This window comes from Ochotona princeps, chromosome 17 (assembly GCF_030435755.1).
Source record: "Ochotona princeps isolate mOchPri1 chromosome 17, mOchPri1.hap1, whole genome shotgun sequence".
NCBI classification, from domain to species: domain Eukaryota; kingdom Metazoa; phylum Chordata; class Mammalia; order Lagomorpha; family Ochotonidae; genus Ochotona; species Ochotona princeps.
The window spans coordinates 17,515,936-17,535,966 of NC_080848.1; the positions used below are offsets into that span (position 1 = coordinate 17,515,936).

At 55.9% G+C, this 20,031-nt stretch overlaps 1 protein-coding gene across 2 annotated transcripts; it reads left to right on the plus strand.

Annotated features, from left to right (window-relative positions):
* Nucleotides 1–213: 213 nt before the first annotated feature.
* TNS4 (tensin 4) lies at nucleotides 214–19,067 on the plus strand. Of its 2 annotated transcripts, none has more exons than XM_058676270.1 (13): nucleotides 214–361; nucleotides 5,139–5,665; nucleotides 10,632–11,055; nucleotides 11,435–11,850; nucleotides 13,575–13,661; nucleotides 13,874–13,999; nucleotides 15,605–15,697; nucleotides 15,792–15,869; nucleotides 16,713–16,784; nucleotides 17,455–17,623; nucleotides 18,177–18,245; nucleotides 18,474–18,500; nucleotides 18,624–19,067. In XM_058676270.1, exons 2-13 carry the CDS (start codon nucleotides 5,248–5,250, stop codon nucleotides 18,763–18,765), a joined length of 2,121 nt encoding a protein of 706 aa, XP_058532253.1. In that variant the 5' UTR covers nucleotides 214–361; nucleotides 5,139–5,247; the 3' UTR covers nucleotides 18,766–19,067. The 2 variants fall into 2 exon arrangements, with proteins under 2 accessions (XP_058532253.1, XP_058532254.1); XM_058676271.1 differs by having other exon boundaries at nucleotides 11,438–11,850.
* The last annotated feature ends 964 nt before the right edge of the window (nucleotides 19,068–20,031 follow it).

A 20,031-nucleotide genomic window follows, 5' to 3' on the forward strand; every position in this document is an offset into this window, starting at 1 on the left:
AGGTCCAAACCATACCTTGGTCCCAGGGAAGACCTGTCCCTACCAGCGCCCCTGGCCACGTGACGCTCTGGGAAGGGCAAGTAGGGAGTGCCGGGGCGGGGAACCCTAGCACCACGCACGGCTGCCCCGCCCCTTCCCCTTCCGGTCTCTTCCAGCTGCACCTGAGCACGTCTGAGCGCATCAGGGGTGGGGCTAGTTGCTGTCAAGGCCGCGTGTTGGGCCTGAGGGGAGGGGAAGGCGGGCTGTTCTTAAGGCAGGTTCAGCGGAGGTGGGAAGTGAGCCGGCGCCTCCTCCAGCTTCTCACCTGGGTCCTCGGAGCCAGCAGTGCAGCGGGAGCAGCCAGTTCGTCCCATCACACCAGGTAGGTGACCCTCAGGTTCTCCACCTCTCTTCAGAATACAGAGAAGTGGGAGGAGGCTGTGGACAACAGAGGGACGACAGGGTCCCAGACCCTGGAGCCCAGCACTTTCTGGGGTGCTAACTCTGCCCCCCTGTCCATACCATGGAGAAATGATAGAGCCCAGGTCCAGGGAGGGGCCAAGGCTTGGCTAAGGTTGTGTGGACCTGGCAAGGAGCCCAGGTCTCCCACCTCCCAGCCTGGCCCTGGTTCGGTCAGTGGCAAGCAGCACTGGGAACTTACTTGTCCTGCAGGTCTCCACTGCCCTGAGGCTGGGTGGGAAGGCAGGGCAGGCAGGATCTAGGCGCTGGGGATACAGGTGGGGGGGAAGAACTACACTGGACAGAACCCACCACGGGACCGAGCTGACCGGAGCCTTGCCTAACCACCCCCCACGCCCAATGCACACAAGGAGTGCAGAGCCCAAGGACTCTTCCCGCCGCTCCCAGCAGGAAGCAGGAGGCAGCTTGTGGGTGCTGAAGCCAAGCAGGGGTCGGGCTGCAGGAGGAAAGGACTGAAACCCAGGCCCTGCACCAGGAACCCCAAGGTGCTCAGAAGAAATGCCCCAGGGCTGCCTGCCCTTTGCTTCCCCATGGTCTGTGCCGCTGCGTTGTAAAATCCCAGAATTGGCAGAGGACATTCTAAATCTACCACGTAGTAGTGCAAGGTTAAAGTGTGGAACTGTAGGGTTCAAACCCATTTGCCAGTTTGCACGTTACCGGATGAAGACCTGAATCGCTCAGTCACACAGCCATAGTGCCTTCCTAATGGTACTGTTGGGCAAATGAGTTCAGTTTCAAGTGTCTGTTATCATTTTATACCCATTCCACAGATGGGACAACTGGGACCTGCCCAGAGAGGAAAGGACACTTGCTCAGGGTGGCATAAAAGCTGTAATCTAAGCATGCACTCTAGCAGGAGACCCAGCTTGGTCTCCTCTCCCAGCCCTGCCTCCGCCCACCACCACCAATGCACTCTGCGCAGTCAGTAACCTTCGTTCTTCGTGGACCCAGCCAGAAATCCCTGCAGGGTGAGCCCAGATCCAATCTCGTCCTGACAAACCCAGGACACTTGGCGCCGGCCTGCAAAAAAGCTGCAACTCCAGCTCCATGTCCTCGACTGCCCCCAGGAAGGAGCCCAGAGGCATCTCCCATCTACTGCCATTTATAGACATGCTTCCCGCACCCGGGATGTACCGCCTCTTCAGGACCTGGCCAGGGAGAAGGCTGGCTGCCAGCCGACAGGAGCCAGGGGCAGGAGGCAAGGAGAGGACCTGGTTTTTCTCACTAACTGACTCTGCCAATCTAGACAATACAGATGCCCTTTTGCCTTTAAGCTTCACTGTGGCATCAGCAGTTCAGAATCCCCCGGGGTCTGGGTTTGAATCCCAGTTCCATGCCTGTTCTGCATGTACAATCGATGCAGGTCCCTCCACTTTCCTGAGCCTCAGTGTCTCCCTCCATAAAATGGGCTGATCATAGCACACGACTTCCCAGACCTGAAACTACTGGTCACCACATGTAATGCGCATGTCCCGTTAGGTGGCGTGACACACAGGGAGCACCTGGAATGTGGCAGCCACAGTGTTGGGGCCCTTGTGCTCCTCAGCCCTTATTTCTCAACTGTATTAGGAATGTCGGCAGCAGCAATGATGGGCACAGATGGGAGTGGGCCAGCAGCAAGGCTCTGGACAAGAGTTGGGGGGTGGGGGGCAGTGCCACCTTCCTGCCTTCAGTCCCAGAACCTCTCACCTCCAACCACGCCAAGAAACTAGTTGGTGGTATCACGGTTAGACAACAGGAAGAATTTTCCCAACTAAAAGATGAGGAAGTTGGGCTGCTGCTTTCCTAGATCAGCAACCCCGGGGCAGAGGGAAGGGGAGTGAATACCACCTGCTGATGTCACCAAGCCCAGACCTCTCTGTGGCTCCCACTGCCCTCAGGCTTGGGCAGGCAGTGCCCAGCCCCACCTGCAGGGCTCTGGCCAGGCAGGCCCTGCGACTCCCCTGGGCTGCAACAGACTTCCTTGTGATGGCCCTTGAACACCAGACCTTTCTCTACACACACACTGTGCCCCTGAATACTCACCTGCCTCTGGACTCTGTCTTCCTTGCCCAGCAGCCTCCTGGGCTCCTATCTCCCTTTGCATGACCCTTCCTCCAGGAAGTCCTCCCTGCACTCCCCACCAGGGTCTACAGAGTTTCCCCCCCCCCCCAATTCTCCTCCCTGGTGATACCATTTAGGGTTGCTTCTCCCTGTGCCTCACTCATTGGCACAGATCCTCAGGCGGCCTGGAGCCCACTCTGCTCTGACGCTTGCTGCTACTATGACTCTTGGCAAGGTATTGCCCTCTCTTGTGTGTTGCTTCTCTCAGTTGTAACACTGGCAGCCTGCAGGCAGGTGTTTGTCCTAGCAGTTAAGATGCTCACACCAGAGAAGATGCTCACACCAGTCAGAGCATCTGTACTCAGCTCCAGACTCCAGCTTCCTGCTGGGACAGCCCCTTCCTCTGAGTGCTGGAGGCAGCAGGGATGGCCCAAGCCACTGGGCTCCTACCATCTGCATGGGAGACCTGAATTGCATTCCTGGCCCCCAGCTTTGGCGCTGGGCTTCATGGTCTGCTCTCCATGTTGATCTCTCCTCTCTCTCTCTCTCTCTCTCTCTCTCTCTCACAAGTGTGAGATTTACTTTTAAAAAATAATTAGGGCCAGGCATTGGGTTACACCGCTGATGGGAACATCTTTATCCCATATCCGAGCACCTGGGTTCAAGACCCAGTGATGCGCTCCGGCCCAACTTCCTCCAGATGTGCACTCTGGGAGGCAGTACTTGAGGGCTCAGGGAACTGCATCCCTGCCACCAATGGGGAAGACTCCTACCAACTTCCTGGCTCTTGGCTTCAGCCTGGTGCAGCCCTGGTCACTACAGTCATTTAAGGAGTGAAACAGTGGATGGGAGATCTCTTTCCATCTCTCTCTCTCTCTCCTCCTCCTCAGATAAAATATTAAATTAAATTTTATAAATAAAATACTACCAGATCCAGTGTAATAGACTAGTGGCTAAATCCTTGCCTTGTATCTGCCAGGACCCCTTATGGGCACCGGTTCATATCCTGGCCGCTCCACTTCCCATCCAGCTCCCTGCTTGTTGTCTAGGAAAGCAACAGAGGACGGCCCAAACCTTGGGACCCTGCACCTGTATGGGAGACCCAGAAGAAGCTCCTGGCTTCAGATCAGCTCAGTTCTAGTCATTGTGGCCACTTGGGGAGTGAGCCAGAGGATGAAAGATCTTTCTCTCTGTATCTCCTTATTTCTATAAACTTGCCTTTCAAAAAAATAAATAAATCTTTAAAAGCAAAATAAAGGGCCTGGCGCAGTAGCCTGGTGGCTGAAGTCCTCACTTTGAATGCGCCAGGATCCCATGTGGGCACTGGTTCTAATCCCAACAGGCCCGCTTCCCATCCAGCTCCCTGCTTGTGGCCTGGGAAAGCAGTCGAAGATGGCCCAAAGCCTTGGGACCCTGCACCTTCATGGGAGACCCGGAGGAAGCTCCTGGCTCCTGGCTCCTGGCTTCGGATCAGCTTCGGCCGTTGCGGCCAGTTGGGGAGTAAATCAATGGATGGAAGATCTTCTCTGTCTCTTCCCCTCTCTATATATCTGACTTTCCAATAAAAAAAAATAAATCTTTTAAAATAAAATAAAATACTACCTACTTTGTAGGGTTGTTATGAGGGGTAAGCATTGTGCCACACCCCCTTGGGAAGTTTAAATTTCAGCTACTTAGCTTCTGATCCAGCTACCTGCTGATGCACCTGGTAAGGTGACAAATGATGGCTCAAGCCCTCGGGTCCCTGCCACTCATTTGGGAAACTCAGATGAAGTGCCAACTTCTTGGTTTGGGCTAGACCCAACCCCAACTTTTGTGGGTATTTGGGGAGTAAGCAAAGAGATAAATGACTTTCTCTCTGTCTCACTCTCTTCTATCTCCCTCGCCCCCCATCACGTTCCTTCCAAATAAATGAAAAGTTTAAGTTAGAAAAAATGCTGTAGGTGTGCATAGTGATTACTCAATAGCATTATCTAATATTCTTTCCTTATATGCCTGGAACACAGTAATTTCAATAAGCATCTATCGAAATAGCTGACTGGTCATCTTATAATGCTTATCAGATTCCAAGCATGTTACAAATATTAACCCATTTTACAGATAAGGAAAGTGAGGCTCAGGAAAATTAATTAGCTTGCTCAAGATAAGACAACTAGTAAGCAGTAGAGGTCGGATGCAAACCCAGCAGCTACAGTTTTAAATGAATAAACAGTAGCAATCTTTTTTTTTTAGATTTATTTATTTTTATTGCAAAGTCACATATATAGAGAGGAGGAGAGACAGAAAGTAAGATCTTCTGTCTGTTGATTCATTCCCTAAGTGGCCACAACGACCGGAGCTGCCTATCTAAAGCCAGGAGCCAGGAACTTCTTCCAGGTCTCCCATGTGGGTACAGAATCCCAAAGCTTTGGGCTGTCTCAAATGCTTTCCCAGGCCACAAGCAGGGAGCTGGATGGGAAGCAAGTCCATCAGGATTAGAACTGGTGCCCATATGGGATCCCAGCATATTCAAGGTGAGGACTTTAGCCACTAGGCTACTGCTCTGGGCCCAACAGTAGCATTGTTGTTTAGGGGGAGGGGAGATAGTGGTTTCACCCACAGAAGTTACTCAGTCCCCCTCTCCTGGCCTCTTACAGTTCCTGGGAGCCACTGCTGACAAGTGACAGTGCATCTAGAATGCTGGCGAGGCTGCTTGGAAGACAGCGATAAATTTCAGAGGCCATTGCCCTCGCCGTATTCCCCGTGATGTCCAGCCCCCTGCTGGCCGGGAGCCCTGCCGTCGGCTTGGCTGCCTGTGAGGAGCCCAGGAAGCCTGGAGCACCCAGCCCCGGCTTGCCACCCCAGTGTCCTTACTATACCACAGAAGGCTGGGGCGCCCCAGCCCTGATGGCCCCCAGACCTGGCCAGAGATCCTTTACCAGGCTCCAGCAGGCCCCCCAGGCTGCGGCCAGAGCCCACTTCAACCAGCCAGGCCCTGAAGAGCAGGCCTCGGACCCTGAGGAACTGGACTCCCACATCGACTTCTGCCTGGAGAGCCTCAACCAGATGATTCTGGAGCTGGACCCCACCTTCCAGCTGCTGCCCCCAGGGCCTGGTGTGACCCAGGCTGAGCCAGCACAGAGGACCACCTCCAGGATAAAGAAGGAGGAGCCTGAAGCCCTGGGTGAGCACTGGGACTTGGTGCCAGGAGGGAGGCTTGGGACCTGCCTCTTGAGAAGGAAAAAATTCCAGCTGCTGGGGAATCAGAGCTGTTTCCCATCAGGAGGTGCTGTGCAGCCCAAGGCAAGGGACCAGCCTCTCTGTTTTCTCTGCTGCACAAAATGAGTGCAAATTTCCCTCACTAACCAGTTCTTTCTGGTTCCTGAGTTTGGGATGTTTTAAGCAATTTTTATGAGAATTTCAAAAAGCAAAATAGGAGGCCATTTCAAAAAGTTCCCTGAAAACGGAATTAAAAGAGAAGTTTACTCGCTTGCAAAATAATCATTTGCAAATCCATGCGCATTTCTTTCTCAATGCACATTATCATAGTGCATATCTTGGTGCAGGAGACTTTTGAAATCCATGCATACTTATTTCAGAATGTATGTTTTCATAACTGGCATCCTCTGTGAGCAGGGCCATAGGCTCTACCTTTCTCTCCCTCCCCCCGCCCGGGAGTATGGGATTGCTGTCCAGTGCCTGGTGAAGGTACAAGGAGGTACCCTCTCCTGGGAGGCCCAGGCAGGACCTAATGAAGTTTTCAGACACAGAATGCAGCCTTCTCAGGGGTGGGATCCCTATTGTGCTCTAGCATTGCTGTGTGGACAGATATGTCACAACTGGCTCGCTCCCTGGTTCAAGGAAGTGGAGGTGAATCTGCATATTTCCCCAAGTTCTGCTTCCCTGGCTGGTTTCAAGCCACCCACAGGATGTGTGTCTAAGCACAGATTCAGGAGAAGATGAACAGTGAGTGGCAAGCTGTTTTATTGCTTTTCCACCGTACACTAAATGTGAAGAGCACAGATTGTAGTAAAATGATCGAGACAAGCTGCGTTTTGAACATCTAGGGCCTTTGTTTTTCACGTAAGTTGCCTCCCTGTCGGTTGATCTGATCTAATTTTTAATCATGGTAGTGTTTAGCAACCAGTTGAACAAAATCCTAACAACTTTGCAATCATCCCTTAACAAGTCAGTACAGGCCATCCGAGGCAACCTGGAAAACCCCCCATCCAGCCCCAGCTTCCTGAACCAAGAGTATCAAGTGTACTCTGTGAGTGAGGGGCGAGGGCAGCAGTTCTGTTAGGCAGCTAGACTGAGGCTTCCCAGGGTTTAAGGAACAAGGTGCAGCCCCACAAGATTGTCATCCACTTCCCCTGAGCACTTGTCACACACCAGGAACCAAGCTGAGCATCTTATACAGAATCCTCAGCCCGCTCAACCCTTCCCCAAGAGACAAGTATTTTATCCTCGTTTTTATAGATGAAAAAACAGGGACTGAAAAGAGCTGGTCTGGTGTAATCACTGAAGTCACCTTACACAAGCTGTTTACTTCCTGTCTTTGTGTCTCAGGGCAACTCCTCCTGAGTAAAGCCCAGATCATCCAAGATCTGGCCTCAAAGGGTGTTACAGGGGCTGAAGAAATCCCATTTGCTGGCATGCTCTAAGGCTCTGGAAGCGGAGGCTGTTTTGATTAAGCATTAGGCTTGCACGTTAGGGCCAGCCCCAGGGTAGGTTTGGGTTCTGGGATGGAGGTCTGCCCAGCACCCAGGTCCTCTGGCACCCTGGGCTCCAGCCCTCCAGTCTCCCCGCCTCCACCCTCCTCCCACCGCACATGGCCTTCCAGGCCTGCTAGAGGAACTAACCCTGTCCCTCCAGAGCCTCTCTGCTCCTAATGGCCAGTCAGGGGCACATCCCTGCATGACCAGAGGGCCAGCCTCAGAAACCGTATGACTGTTGGCAAGGATAAGCCCAGATTGTTGTGTCCGTGCCCCCTCCCCGCCCACCCCCCCAGGCACAAGCTCCATGTGTTCAAAACCAGCAGGAGCAGCCTCTGGAGATAAACGCAGATGAGGGCAGGGAGGCCTTACATGCAACAGGGACAGTTAGGCAGGTGCTTGCAGGTGCTCACTGCTCCTCCTGTCCCAACTCGACATCTGAACAGTCAACTCCAACAACCCTATACTGATAGTGAAAAATCTACTCCATATAGCACATGCGCCCAACACCCACGCTGGGGAGGAAAGACTGGGAGCCCCGTTTTTACAGATGAGGCAGTTAAGGTACAGACAGGGAGAAGGGATCCACAGGCACACCAAATGCAGGTCAGGCCTCCAATCCAGGGACTGTGGGTCCTGCAGGCCACACTTGGGCCTCGCCCTCCTTGTCCAGGCCACTTTCCTGCTCCATGGATCTCACAGAATCATCCTCCTGCAGGACCCCCATGGGCTAACCTCCCTGGGTTCCCCGGGGGCCTACCCTGGCCTGGCCTGGTCCTGCCCTCAGGGTCTGTCTCCTGCACAGAATGTGGCTCTAGAGGCACACACCCTGTTCTGTGACCTCCCCTCTCCCCCCTCTTTAGAACAGCCCCCACACCACACTTTCCAGCCACGCCTGCCAGCCGGGGCTGTTTACCAGTCCCCAGGGAAGGGGGTTTAACAGCTGTCTCCACCCTCCCGCCCACTCACCGCCCGCCTGCACCCAACCCTGCTCCAACTTGCCCTTCAGGCCTGCAAACAGCGGCTGTGCCCTGCCATGGGGTGGGGGCCTCCCCTCCTGCGGCCACACGCCCCTGACAGCAGCAGGGGGTGACTCATAGCCCAGCCTCCTCCCGCCCTTTCTGCCTGCTGTTTCCCTAGCAAGGTCTTCGGGATAACCCTAAGTAAAGAGGAAGCCAAGCCCAGAGACCCTCTTGGAGGCAACCCAGCACCTCTCACAGGGCCAGGCCTTGGAATGGGACCTCCAGAAGTCCCTTCTCATCCTGGGACAAGGTCCCCAAAGAAAGCTCAGGAGAAAGGTTGGATTCTGTGTGACACTGGACAGCTCATCAACCTCTCTGGGCCTTGGGTCCTCTCCTGTGAGATGGGAATAAATGATGCTTCCTATTTGACAGTGTTGTAACAGCCAAATGAGTCAGTTGGTATGGTTGACACTGCTAGAGTGGGGCTGCCACAGGCACCTGGTACACAGCAGTCTTTGCCTTTCTCTCTCTCTCTAAGACTTACTTATTTTGAAAGTCAGAATTACAGAGAGAGATCTTCCAGCAGGTGGTTCACACACCAGATGACCACGATGGCCACCACTAGGTAAAACTGGCAAACACCATAAGCCATGGGCTTCTTCCAGGTCTCCCCTGTGGGTGGCAGGGACCCAAGCACTTGGACCATCTTCCACTGCTTTCCCAGGTGCCTAAGCAGAGAGCTGGATCAGAAGTGGAGTGGCCAGGGCTCAAACAGGCACCCATATAGCATGCCAGTGTTGCTACACAGTATGTCACAACATTGGCTTCATTCCCATCTTCAGTAAACGTTGACTCTGCTCCCACCTCTCTCAGCCTCGGTATCCCAGCCTGTAAAAGCACTGCCTGCCCTGCCTCAGGGCTGTTACAAGGCTCAAAGACCACAGGTGCGGTCATGTCTATAAAGGCCTATAAAAATAGAAGCTGTGCTCACCAGCCTTCTAGAAGGTTCTACCCCACTCCCAGATCTCTCCTGTCTCAGCCCTCAATCAGTCTCCCTTTGTCCTCATTGCACTAGCTAGGCAGGGGGATATCCACCTTAGCCAAGGATGCCTGCCTGCTCCTCAGAAGGGGGAATGCTCTTTCTTGAGCCCCACTGTGAGCCAGGCACCCAGCTGGCCATCCATGACCTTGAACCTTGATGCCCACTTCACAGATAAGCAAACTCAGAGAGTTGCAGAAAGTCCCCCAGCAAAGTCAGGCCTCACACCCTGGTCTATGTGTCTGGCTGCAAATCCAGGCTGTTTATTCACCCCAGGAGCAGCAAGCCTAGGTCATTCCGCCAGTCCCACTCCTCTGATGTCATCCTCCCACCCTCAACCCAGCCCAGGCAGGCTCAGGCAGAGGCAGTAGCCACAATCAAGGCCAGAAGGCCGTGCCCAGGAGCACGCTGGGGCAGGCAATGGCTTCAAGTCAGGACAGGGATTGGGGTACTGGGCCAGGGCCCACAGGGTGGGGGAGGCCACGGACAGGAACTGAGGGTGCAAGTTAAGGCTGACTCTGCCTGCCCCAGCTTCCACCTTAGGGAGCTGCCCTCCCACCCAGGCAGGAAGGAAGGGTGTCCATCCTCACGCAGGTGTCCTGGGTGCCCTCCCTGGGGAATGCAGAGGCATGGGTGCCCATCAGCAGCCTAGGGTCTCTAGGCACCATGAGAGTGTCCCAGCCAGCCCTGCCCCAGAGAGTGCAACCTTTTTCTGTAAAGCAGACGTCTCAGCCTGCCCTGTGTTCCAGGTCCTTGCAGACTGTGATCCTGCAGGCCTCGGGTGGAACCTGAGAGTCACCAGTTCCCAGGTAACGTGGGCCATAAATCACCACGCAGCAGCTCAGCCCACGTCAACATCACCCAGGGAACCACAAAAACACAAGCAGACCAACAGGCCTGAGGCCTGGGCACCCCCTTAGAGAGTCTGATTTGATTAGCCTGGGTGCAGCCGGGCACGCTGAGGCCTTGCTACCTGCCTCGGAGCTGCACATGACCCCACCCCCCGTCACTCCTCCTGAGCAACACGTGTCTCTGTGTGACCCACGCAGGGCCATTTCATCCTGGGGAGTAGTACCAAGACCGAAGAGCTTCCTGGTATGCCAATTCATCTCATGTCATCCTTCCTGGTTGCTGGGAGGAGTCACCCATCTTCCAGGTGTACACACTGAGTCTGTATGTGGTGAAGCCTTGGTCAGGTCTCTATCCCACGTGCACCTGACCCCTAGAGTCTCACAGCATCTCCCACCCTAGGGAAGATGTCACAGACAGGGTAACTTCGGAGTGAACCCTGATTCCCACAAGTGCCTCTTCTCCTAGCCTCAGTTTCCCCATCTGTGCAAAAGGAGAGGCATTCAGACAGTCGTGCAGCCATTTCCATGGTGGGAACCCGAAGCTCCTGAGTTTCACCGGCACTCTTCCTCTCTCTCTCCAAAGATATAAAGTACATCGAGGTGACTTCCACCAGACCATGGTGCCACGACGGTGCCCAGCGTGGCTCCAGTACAGCTGTTCCCACTCCCTTTGGCTCCCCCAGCGCCGGTGGCCTCCTCCTTTCCAGGGACCTTCCCAGGGAGACGCGTAGCAGCAGCGAGAGCCTCATCTTCTCTGGCAGCCAGGGCAGGAACCACCTGCGCCCCCCTCTTCCTTCTGGGAGTCTGTCTGCTCAGCCTCCGCCCTCTCCCAGCATCTCCATCCCACGCACGGAGAGCAAGACCTCAGTATCGCACAGCTCAGGCTCCCAGCTAACGGCTTCTCCGGGCTTGGAGAAGGGGCTGTGGACCCCAGCCCCACAGCAGGGTAGCAGGAGCTCTGCGCTGTCAACCAGTCCAGCACCTGATGTCGGCTCTGTGTTTGGAAGGTAGGTTCTTAAGCCCACCCGTGGCCTCTGCGTTCAGGGAGAAGACTGGGTAGATGCAGAACTGGCCACCACCACCTCCTCCTCCTGCTGGGGCCTTTCTTCAGCTTCTGTAATCCATCTGCAGGCCCTTGGGGTGCAATGGGAAGTGGAGCGCCTGGTGGACCAGTCCTGTTGGGCCCACCTGGCTGGGAAGGCAGAGGGAATCCAGGATGCCCCAAGACTACATGGCTGCAGGGGGTCAGCCCACTGACTACGTCCAGTGGTGTGAGGCCCTGTAGTCCAGAGTCATTTCTTCCTCCATCGGCCTCCCCGAGGGGCAGATGGGCACGCCGCCCTTAGCATGTCACCTACTGCACTTAACGACACTTGTCTCCTCCAGCAGCCAGTCCCTCCTGCGCTCCAGCATCTCCAGCCAGCAGTCATTCTCTCCATCCTGGGAAAGCCCGGCCAGCTCCTCTTCTAGCCTCCGCAGTCTCAGCCCCATCTCCCTGTGTCCCAGATCCAGTGACTCGCAGGTCCCCAGCAACCCCTTCGTGAACACAGGCCAACCTGGAGCAACCAGCTCCCCAGTGCCAGGCAAGGAGCACTCCAGCAGCTGCCCCTCATCCGCCACCAACTCCGTGGCGGACATACCCATCGTGCTCATCAACGGCTGCCCAGAACCGGGCTCATCCCCACCCCAGCAGATCCCGGGACACCGAGGCTTTGCCCAACCTGGAGCCACTCCTCCCAGTCAGGCTACCAAGAGCCACAGCCAGACCCTGCCGGATGTCCCCTCCATCATGTCCCCAGAGGGTATGTTGGAAACTGATATCTCCAGCTTTGAAAGGTGGGACCAGAGGCAAATCAAGCACCAGGCTGCACCTGGGCTGAACCAGGCTGGAGGACTCAGTGATGGGCAGAGTGTAGACAGACAAGGCCAAGCATCCCCGCTGAGCCAATGAGGATAAGAGATGTCACGGGGCCATTGAGGAAGAGTGATTGATTGGTTTTGTCTGGAGGACAGAAGCGGTGATACCCAAGGTGGATCTGGAAGTTTGTAGCAGAGAAGAGCCTAGGTTTTTGTGTGGAAGCTCAGGACACATTTAGGAATGCCTGGGCTGCTGGGTGCAGGATGACATCATAGAGAGCAATCTTGAATGCCAAGCTAAAAAAAGAAGAGGGGGCCATCAGAGAGTCTCAAGTAGGGGCAAGGCAGGGTCAGAGATGCTGGCTCAACAGATCGGCATGCTCAGGGGCATGACACAGGGTAGAGGAGAGGGGACAGAACCAGGTGCCCTCCATGTTGGCCACCTAAGTGGCGGACAAGTGGCGGACAAGGTGACTCACTAGGAGGAGGGTCAGACCTAAAGCTGAGACCTGTGGGTGAGGGGTGGGGAACAGGATAGGGAGGGCAGACAGGGAATGGAGACAACATTTCAATTCACAGAACAGCCAACGTCCTTCCCCTACCCCCAGCTTGTGACTTCAGGCATCCAAAAGAACAGGCTGCCTCGGAGCCACAGCCCTCCACCCTGAAATTGTGTGTTAACTCTCTCTCAGCACACAACCACACCATCACCAGGAGCCCCCAGGTCGCAGACCTGGCTCCTCACGCCCTTGGCTGCTTCTGTGCCAGCCTGAGGGTTCCTAGGATATGACATGCTCACTGCATCCCACAGTTCACACCCACTCCTGCTCTGGTGCTCACTCCATCCCACAGTTCACACCCACTCCTGCTCAGGTGCTCACTCCATCCCACAGTTCACACCCACTCCTGCTCAGGTGCTCACTCCATCCCACAGTTCACACCCACTCCTGCTCAGGTGCTCACTCCATCCCACAGTTCACACCCACTCCTGCTCAGATGGATTTCCAGGGAGGACAAACCCTTTGTAGATTTCCGGGCACTTGTTATGCTTTAGTCTGAACTGCTCAAATGCCAAGGCAGATGCCCACTGCGCTCTGCCCCAGGGACTCAGGAGAGTCCCCCATTTGGGCATCCCCTCCCAGCTCTGGTGAGAGGCCCCAGACATCAATCATTATGCCCTGCAGCTTATTCGGCGCTGTAGAACGTTCTCAAAGCAAGGTGCATTTTGAGTTCATGGCTAAGCCACACAGTTACCCTCAGGGCTCCAGGAGCTAAAGCTTGTCCCTAAGTAGGTCCAGAACCCAGGAGTAGGCCCTTCTGCCCAGGGCCAGTTTTCTTTCCTTCCCCTTTCTCATGTGAAGACACCCCTACAGCACTCCCAGGTTTATCAAGGGGCAGGGGAGTGGGAAATCAAACTCCATGGATGTGGGAATCCTATGTTCGTCCCCATTTCTGTCCCCACCATTTTAGCTCTTTGTTTTTGAGTCTTTCCCAAGGACACAGGGGACTCCTTAGTCCCGGGTGCCCTGAGCCCTGACATCGTTTTGTTCGGTTTTGGCTGTGGCATTCTGTCTGGAGAGATACCAGTGCTGGGGACGGGACTCCAGGGCAGAGGAGCAGGGAAGGGTCTCTCCATTGGTCAACTCTCAGCAATCCTGTCTGTGTCCAGGCCTCACCAGGTGCACACAGCCCACCATGAAGTTCGTGATGGACACATCTAAGTACTGGTTCAAGCCGAGCATCACCCGAGAACAAGGTGAGGTCTGGGCCATGCACTCGGCCTCAGGAGGACAGGGCGGGGTTCCTGCTGCCTGCCCGGACCATGTGAGACAGTGGGAGCCGCAACCAGAAGGGATGGGGGTCAGACAAAAAGTGGCTCTGTCATACCTGCTCTCCAAGAGCCTGGGGGGCAGGGGACAGAGCCAATCCAGGTGGGTGGCATCATCTCTGACCTAAGGTCTGTTCCAGCCATCGAGTTGCTGCGGAGGGCGGAACCAGGTGCTTTCATCATCAGGGACAGCTCTTCCTACCGGGGCTCCTTTGGCCTCGCCCTGAGGGTACAGGAAGTCCCTGCATCTGCCCAGAACCCATCAGGTATGCCCCACATCTGCACTCACTCAGGGCCTTGCTGAAGCTACGACGTGTATGGCCAAGCACCAAGGCCACAGCGAGCCTGAGTTGCCACTATCTTCTAGAGGTCCCCAAGCCCCCAGGTCTACCCTTCTGGTGGGAGGAGGAGGAGGAGGAGGAAAAGGAGAAGGAAGATCCCAGCCCTTTTCTGGGCTGCTCTCTACCCAGACCAGTCTTATCCCCAGGGATCCCCCTATGGTAAATAAGGTGTGGGTGAGGACATGCCGGCTTATCGCTGTGTGATAACTTATCAGCTGTGAGCAACAGCCCATCACACGTGCAATAGCGTGCTCTCTGTGTGTGTGAGACAGCTGATTGTGTGCTGTCCCGTGAACACACATGCTCATTTAGTAACTGCGCATGCCCACGGGACATCTGCTCAAGTACCAGCCACTCTGCCAGGCTCCAGCCATGCACAGAAGCTAGACACACACAGCCCTCGTCACATAGACAATTACAGCACAAGGTTCCTGTGTTACAACCACCCCCCTCCGAGCTTCAGACCCCAGGATTGCTCTCTCATCGGGCAGAGCTGAAAGGCTGGAAGTTACCAGCCCCAGGACAATTAAGGAATAGAGCAAGTATGATGAACCCCAAACATATGCCCTTAAAAAAAAAATTATGTATTTGAAAGGCAATGACAGAGAGTTCCCCTTCACACTGGACGAGCTCCCCAGCAGCAGCCAGGACCAGGTCAGGCCTGAGCCAAGGATGTCCATCCAGGTCCGGGCAAGATGAAAGCAGGCGCTTGTGCAGTCATCGGTTGTTTCCTGGGTGCATTAGCAGGAAGCTGGATCAGAAGCAGGGTAGCTGGGACCTCTGGGCCTGGTGTTGACTGCCCAGGCAACCTTGGGCAAAGCAGTGAACCCAAAGTGAGCAGAGCACTGAGGATTAGGGGAGGACGGGCAGAGGGCACCTGGGTAGCCTACTGTACCAGGGATGACCTGGAGAAGGCCAGTATATGGAGTGCAGAAGGCAGACAGGAAGCAAAGCCAGGCAGGGAGCTAATGGCTGACCCAATAGGAATTTAGACCCATCCCAATAATCCTCAACCAATACAGTCTTCGGAGGTGGAAGTGGGGCAGGATCGCTGGACACAGAGCAGATGTGTTTTGTATCTTGAAAACAGTCCCTGGCCAACACTGTGGTGTTACGGGTAAAGCCACCAGTTATAGTATCAGCATCCCATGGAGCTACCAGTTCAAATCCCAGCTGCTCCACTTTCGATCCATCTCCATGCTAAAGCATTTGCCTATGAGAGCAGCAGAAGATGGCCCAAATGCTTGGGTGTCTATACCCATGTGGGAAACCTAGAAGCTCCTGGCTCCTGGCTTCAGCCTAGCCCAGTCCTGGCTATCTGGGGAGTGAACCAGCCAACTCTGCCTTTCAAATAAATAAAATAGATCCTTTCAAGGATCTACGGCCCCCACCTGTGGCTGCACTCAGAGGCAGGGGGAGGACGAGCTAACGTGTGGAGGGATGCAGAGAAGGTGGGCCAGGTAGTCAGGTGGGCCAGGCACTGGAGCTTCCCTGTCCCCGTGTATGACTCTCCTTCCCCCCTTTGTCCAGGTGAGGATGGCAGTGACCTCATCCGGCACTTTCTCATCGAGTCCTCTGCCAAGGGCGTGCATCTCAAAGGAGCCGACGAGGAGCCCTACTTTGGTGAGCCTCCCTGGGGGCCGGGGACTCTGGCCTTGGGAGCCATGAGGGTAGGCTGGGAAGACCATACTCACCTGACATCACCTCTCCCCTGCAGGAAGCCTGTCTGCCTTTGTGTGCCAGCACTCCATCATGGCCCTGGCCCTGCCCTGTAAACTCACCATCCCACAGAAAGGTGGGTCTGGACCCCAGGGCAGGCAGCATGGAGACCCTGGATCGGCCAGCTCTCACCAGAAAGTCTACCAGGGACTGGCGGGGGTGTAGGGGGAAAGGGTCACTTCCCCTTGTGTGCAGTTGTTTTAGGCTCAAGGTTGAAAGTGGAGCCGGTCAGCAGCTTTATTTCCTGTCTGTGAGAATCTGAGAGTGTGTAACTATTTCTGCGCCTCAGTTTCCTCATCTGTGAAATGGGGAGAATCCCTATCACGGACCCCCTGGGGGCTGAACATGCTCAGGCTCTCAGCACAATGCATTTGCGGAAGCTTTGGTTGCCTAGAGAGCCCACAGCAAACTGCTTGGAGGGTGTCTCACGTGTCTAGACCCAACAATCCCCAAGCACCGGCTTGCTCGCTGCTGCCCATGACAGCCTTGGGAAGCAAGTGCCATTATCATTCTGCAGAAAAGAAAGTGGGGGATCCTAGAGGCCTGAAGACCCCCAGACTCAGACTCTGAACCCAGAACACATGCAGCCCCCTGTATCCTGGATGATATGCCCAGAGATAGGGGGAGGGTGTTTCCTGGGTTGCTGCACCACTCTGTGTGAGGTACGAGCAGGAAGGGGAGTATAAGCACAAAGCCATGACGGGGGTGTGGGGCTGAAGGGCACAGGGTCCCAGAAGAAGGCATCAGCAGCTTGCAAGCCAGGGGAGCCCTCATCAATGGTACCTTCTGGCCTGGTTACACCTGACTCCTTAGCTAGACACTTGCTGGGAGGGTTGGTGGGGGGCTGTGAGTGGGAGAAGTTCAGAGGGTACATTCACCCCATCCCTGCACCCTCGGGCACCTTTCTCTTTCTTCTCAGAACTGGGAGGCACCAAGGGTGGCTTGAACCCTTCCACAGACAGCCCAGACTCCTGCCAGAAGAAATCTGCAGGTGAGCAGGACTGGGGAGACACAGGCCTTGGCTGTGCCCCCCACCCCCACCCCGAGGGCCTGCGGATGACATTGGACTGGGCTGAGACCACCAAGGGCCCCTCCCAGGCACAGCTTCCTTCTGTAACCTTCTCAGCCTGCAGACCCAGACAGGGGAGCTTGCGGGTGTGGGGCCAGCAGGGGAGGGGTGGGAGACGAGGGCAGCTGGCAGGGCATACACCCCATGCTGCACACACAATCACACTAGTATCAGCTGGAGTCCCTCAGGGTCAGCGGTACCTGCCCTGGGCGTGGCTCTGAGCTGGGGGACCTCTGCCTACGCAATAGCTCCCACTCTGCTCCCCTACACACACAGGCACCCCACTTCCCTTTTCTTCCTGTTTCCAGCAAAGAACCAAGGGACCCCAAGAGAGGGAGGGGATGGGAGAGAGGAAGGTTTCCTGGACGTCCCTACATTCTCTCCCTGTGGCGTTGTGGGCTGCAGACCCACGTCCTGTGGGCATGCCCTCAGACTGCCATCACCTGTGCTTTTGTTTGGTGGCTCCAAGAGGAGCCACAAGCAGGCATGTCATGCTTCCCCCTGCCCTGACTCCGGGCAGAGGACAGGCCTGGCCCAGGGTGATCCGTGAGGACCCTGGCAGTAGCCCCAGCAAAATGTGTGTGCCCTGCAGGCTGTCATACTCTATACCTGAGCTCCGTGAGCGTGGAGACCCTGAGCGGAGCCCTGGCTGTGCAGAAGGCCATCTCTACCACACTGGAGAGGGACGTCCTCCCCACCCCCACTGTGGTGCACTTCAAGGTCACGGAGCAGGGCATCACACTGACAGACGTACAGAGGAAGTAAGGACCTTCCCTTACCCGGCCCAGGGCTGCGGGGTTGGGCAGAGCAGGTCGATGACTGAACCCCAAGAATTGGCCACATGCTGGTAGCTACAGTGAGGTCCTCTGCCCTCTCTGGGCCCCACTACCATGGCCTGCCATAGCTGCCCTTCATCAAAGGCGGAGCTGGAATTAACGAGTAGCCACTGGGGCTGGCTGAAGTCTGCACCTGCTTGCAGATGACCAGCATCTGGGAGGTGGCTGGCTGATCCTGGGGTCTGGAATGGAAAGATCATTCCTTCCCCACGCTCAGGGAGCCTGGTCCTGGGCTGGGCACTTGATGGAAAAGAACACGGAGAGCCAGGATGGAGCAGCCACCCTCAGACTGCACAGTGGAGAGGGGGCATGGAGAGACATCCTTCCAGAGGAGCCAGGGAAAGAGGGCATGTCCCCACAGCTCACAGAAGGCTTCCTGAGGGCAGCTGGGGAACCAGGGATGCTGGCAGCAGCACGTGGCCCAGGCACTGCCTCTCACCAGCCTCCCTGCTCTGCCCCACCTCCTCCGTCCCCCCAGGGTGTTTTTCCGACGTCACTACCCCCTGAGCACCCTCCGCTTCTGTGGCATGGACCCTGAGCAACGGAAGTAAGTTCAAGGCCGAGCCAGAGAAAGATGGCCACCCAGGACCCAGATCCCTCCTCCAGGACCGAGATGGCAGGGACGGCCTGGGAACCCCAAGGGCTCAAGGGTGGCTGAAGCAGAGCAGTGGGCATGGCAAGGGCATGGCTGGCCTGTCCTCCCCGCTACCCCGGCAGGGTGATGAGGAGCAAGCAAGGACTCAGGACTCACTCGTGGCCTGTTTTTCTCATACAGGTGGCAGAAGTACTGCAAACCCTCCTGGTAAGGCTTCGCAGCCCAGAGTTCCTGGGGCAAGGAAAATTGGGGGGTGCCTGCCCACCCGCATTACGGATACCTCCCAGGCTGTTCCCTCACTCAGACCACCCTCTCCCCCCACCCCCACAGGATTTTTGGATTTGTGGCCAAGAGCCAGACAGAGCCTCAGGAGAATGTGTGCCACCTCTTTGCGGAGTACGACACTGTCCAGCCAGCCTCGCGGGTCATCAGCTTGGTGGCAGCTCTGCTGCAGAACCCAGAACGGATGTAGGAGGAGGGGCTGTCCATATACCTTCCCAGATCTCCCAGCCCAAGAGCCCACCCCCGGTCACGTGTGGCCCTATTGCCATGTGGACAGCATCAAGTCAAAAGCCTTGAACCTGCTGGAATTGTTCTGCAGGCCCCTCTGGCCTTTAGTCTCCTCAGCCATAGAAGGTCAATGCAGTCAGCTGGTCTTCCCACGCCTCCAGGGTGCTGGAGCACACACACGGGGGAGGAGCCCCCAGCCCCAGCAGCCGGGACACCACAGACACTGCAGGCTGAGCTGGGACTGAAACCCCTATGTCACAGCACACAGCACCCATGGGGTACATGAGGGTGAAGCCCTGACCCTTCTTCCCTCTACTTCTTCCCCCACATTCCCAATGCCTTCTTGAATCTACCTGGCCAGGATTCAGCAGGTCAGCATAGTCACCCCAAAGGTATGGAAAGACCTCGCCTTCCTCACACACGTGATGTCCATTTCCACTCCCCTTCTAAATGGGTATCAGCTCCATCTGTTCTTTCATTTATTCAATAAGCAAGCATCTTGTTGGCTGGTATTACAGCCACCTCAGCGTTGCTTGGTTAACCCACCTCTGAGAACAGGGGTTCAGAGACCCTATTCCTCTACAGTAGATGTAAGTTTTATCTCTCTGCTGTTCTGCCTCAGCTCCAGCCTTGCTCAGTCCAACCTCAATGCAAAACACACACACGCACACACACACTCCTGCAGCCATGTGGTGTGTCAACTGCCCTCACAGCCACACGGGGACAGCAGAGAGTCAATAATGCCAAGCATCTTACAGAACCTGGGAGGTCTTTCCTTCCCCCATCTCCAACCCCAGGCAGCCCCCAGAAGTTGGACTGATTCAACTGGCAGCCAGGGGTTCTAAGGAAACCATATCATGCCGATGAACCGGGATGCTCTGGGGAAAAATACCCCTGAGCTCTTCTCTTGAAGACCGAGGGTCTGCTCAACCCAGCTGGCATCAAGGCTAGGCCTGACCGACTGCGATTTCAACTCATCAGGACCGGCCCTGGGTTGGCGGGATGGGCTCAGAGCAGCCCATGCAGCCTGTGGCCCAGCGCTGCCCTTCCCCCAGGGGCCGCAGCGTGGCCGATGAGATTCTTCAGGTCCCAGGTTGCAGCCTGCAGACCGCCACAGGGGCCTGCGCCACGGCCCTCGTGAACGAAATAAAGTGTCTTTACCCCATCACTGGCTCTCGGGTGGCGGTATCCCCCAGAAGGTCAGGGTGCTTCCTGCCCTCTGGCACCC

What these genes read in the sequence shown, in the direction of transcription:
- TNS4 (XM_058676270.1), top strand. Translation starts at nt 5,248, where the DNA reads ATGTCCAGCCCCCTGCTGGCCGGGAGCCCTGCCGTCGGCTTGGCTGCC. An exon ending in ACTCACCATCCCACAGAAAG is followed by an intron (nt 15,870 to 16,712) that starts GTGGGTCTGGAC and finishes CTTTCTTCTCAG; the next exon opens with AACTGGGAGGCACCAAGGGT. An exon ending in CTGCCAGAAGAAATCTGCAG is followed by an intron (nt 16,785 to 17,454) that starts GTGAGCAGGACT and finishes TGTGCCCTGCAG; the next exon opens with GCTGTCATACTCTATACCTG.